This window comes from Chiloscyllium plagiosum, unplaced genomic scaffold (genome assembly GCF_004010195.1).
Source record: "Chiloscyllium plagiosum isolate BGI_BamShark_2017 unplaced genomic scaffold, ASM401019v2 scaf_94965, whole genome shotgun sequence".
Classification (NCBI taxonomy): domain Eukaryota; kingdom Metazoa; phylum Chordata; class Chondrichthyes; order Orectolobiformes; family Hemiscylliidae; genus Chiloscyllium; species Chiloscyllium plagiosum.
The window spans coordinates 1-1,713 of record NW_025188126.1 but is presented as its reverse complement, the minus strand read 5'-3'; the positions used below and the strand labels follow the sequence as shown (position 1 = coordinate 1,713).

Here is a 1,713-nt window from a genome sequence, read left to right as displayed (position 1 = left end):
CCCTCTTTCTTCGGGATTTCTGCTTCACATGTCACTGATTGATGAAGGTACCTTTTTAAGAAAGCTGTGTTTTCAGTAATGCTGGTGACTTGGCAGTTCTCCCCCCAACTGTTCATGTTTAGGGGGTAGGTTTGCTCGCTGGGCTGTAGGCTTAATATCCAGATGTTTCATTACCTGGCTCGGTAACATCATCTGTGGCGATCTCCAAGTGAAGGGAAGCTGTTGTCTCCTGCTTTCTATTTATATCTTTCTCCTGGGGTTTGTGGTGATGTCATTTCCTGTTCACGTTTTCCCTTGATCTCCTATTCCCCACGCAAATTATCGGATTGTATTGTTGGTTTTTATTATTATCAATCCACTAAATTCAAACTTGATTGGAGTTTGGTAAGTTTTTTGGGGGGGTGAGTACGATTTAAACTGGCCGAATTTGAATTTGTTTTAGTTGCTGGGCAACCAGCTATGTATATGGACACACACAACTCCCTGTTCACCTCCACGTCCAAGCTGCGAGACCAAAAGGTTATGTTGTAGGTTGTTCAGAACATTTGGTGCTGTCAGGTTGTTGTGTTAGCTATTAACTTTCGGAAAGGTACAGTCCACCCACAGGTTCATAACGCCATCAACGGGACATTTATCCAACTGTTAAAGGACTCGAACCCCACAGATCCCTCTGTTACACAGCGACCGGAACTGAAAGTGATGGCTCTGACTGAAGTCTCACGTTGTCTGGTTCCTCTCCTCTCGCAGGCGGACGGGGCTGCTCGACGCTGGGAGGCAGCGCTCGGGCATCGAAGATGGAGCCGGAGAGGGAGCAGCGTCTGGAGGAGGAGGAGGAAGGGGGAGAGGTGGAGACTCCGGCAGAGAGGCTGCAGGCGGGAGGCGACGAGGAGGAGGAGGAGGAGGATGAGGAGGGCGCGGTGCCCTTTGCTCTGTTGGCGGCGCCGCCCGCCCCCTGCCACTGCGCGGTGTGCGAGAAGGGCTTCAGCTGCCGCTCCCACCTGGAGCGCCACCTGCGGGTGCACACGGGCGAGCGGCCCTTCGAGTGCGCGGTGTGCGGCAACCGCTTCAACCGGGCCAGCAACCTGCGGCGACACCAGCAGCACCGGGCGGCGGCCGGGGGGCAGGGCCCCCTGGAGTGCCCGCTCTGCCACCGGCTCTTCTGCGTGACCGGGGACCTGGTGCGGCACCGTCGGGCCCACGCCGGCGAGCGGCCCTTCGAGTGCGCGGTGTGCGGCAAGCGCTTCTGCCGGCTGGCGGTGCTGGAGATCCACCAGCGGTACCACACCGGCGAGCGGCCCTACCAGTGCCCGCTGTGCGCCAAGCGCTTCTACACCTCCAGCGAGCTGAACCGCCATCGGCGCACCCACACCGGCGAGCGGCCCTACCAGTGCCCGCACTGCGCCAAGTGCTTCTACACGGCCAGCAAGCTGGCGGTGCACCGGCAGATCCACACCGGCGAGCGGCCCTACCCGTGCCCGGAGTGCGCCAAGCGCTTCTACACCGCCGGCAAACTCCGCCGGCACCAGCGCACCCACCGGCCCGCCAGCCAGTTCATCTGCGGCGTCTGCGGCAAGACCTTCGCCCGGACCAGCCACCTCACCAACCACCAACGCACCCACCGCTGAGGAGGGGCCACATTACCAGCGGGCACACACACCCCTCCCCTCCACCAGAGCTGGGGGAAGGGTTCCGGCACAGACCCCTCACCGCGCT

The 1,713-nt window shown here is 60.0% G+C and overlaps 1 protein-coding gene across 1 annotated transcript; it reads left to right on the top strand.

Annotated features, from left to right (window-relative positions):
- The first annotated feature begins 224 nt into the window (after positions 1-224).
- LOC122545597 (oocyte zinc finger protein XlCOF19-like) lies at positions 225-1,707 on the top strand. Its single transcript, XM_043684555.1, has one exon. The coding sequence runs from the start codon at positions 795-797 to the stop codon at positions 1,623-1,625; it is 831 nt and encodes a 276-aa protein (XP_043540490.1). The 5' UTR covers positions 225-794; the 3' UTR covers positions 1,626-1,707.
- Positions 1,708-1,713: the final 6 nt, after the last annotated feature.

Coding starts and splice junctions, on each gene's coding strand:
- LOC122545597 (XM_043684555.1), top strand. CDS start 795: ATGGAGCCGGAGAGGGAGCAGCGTCTGGAGGAGGAGGAGGAAGGGGGA.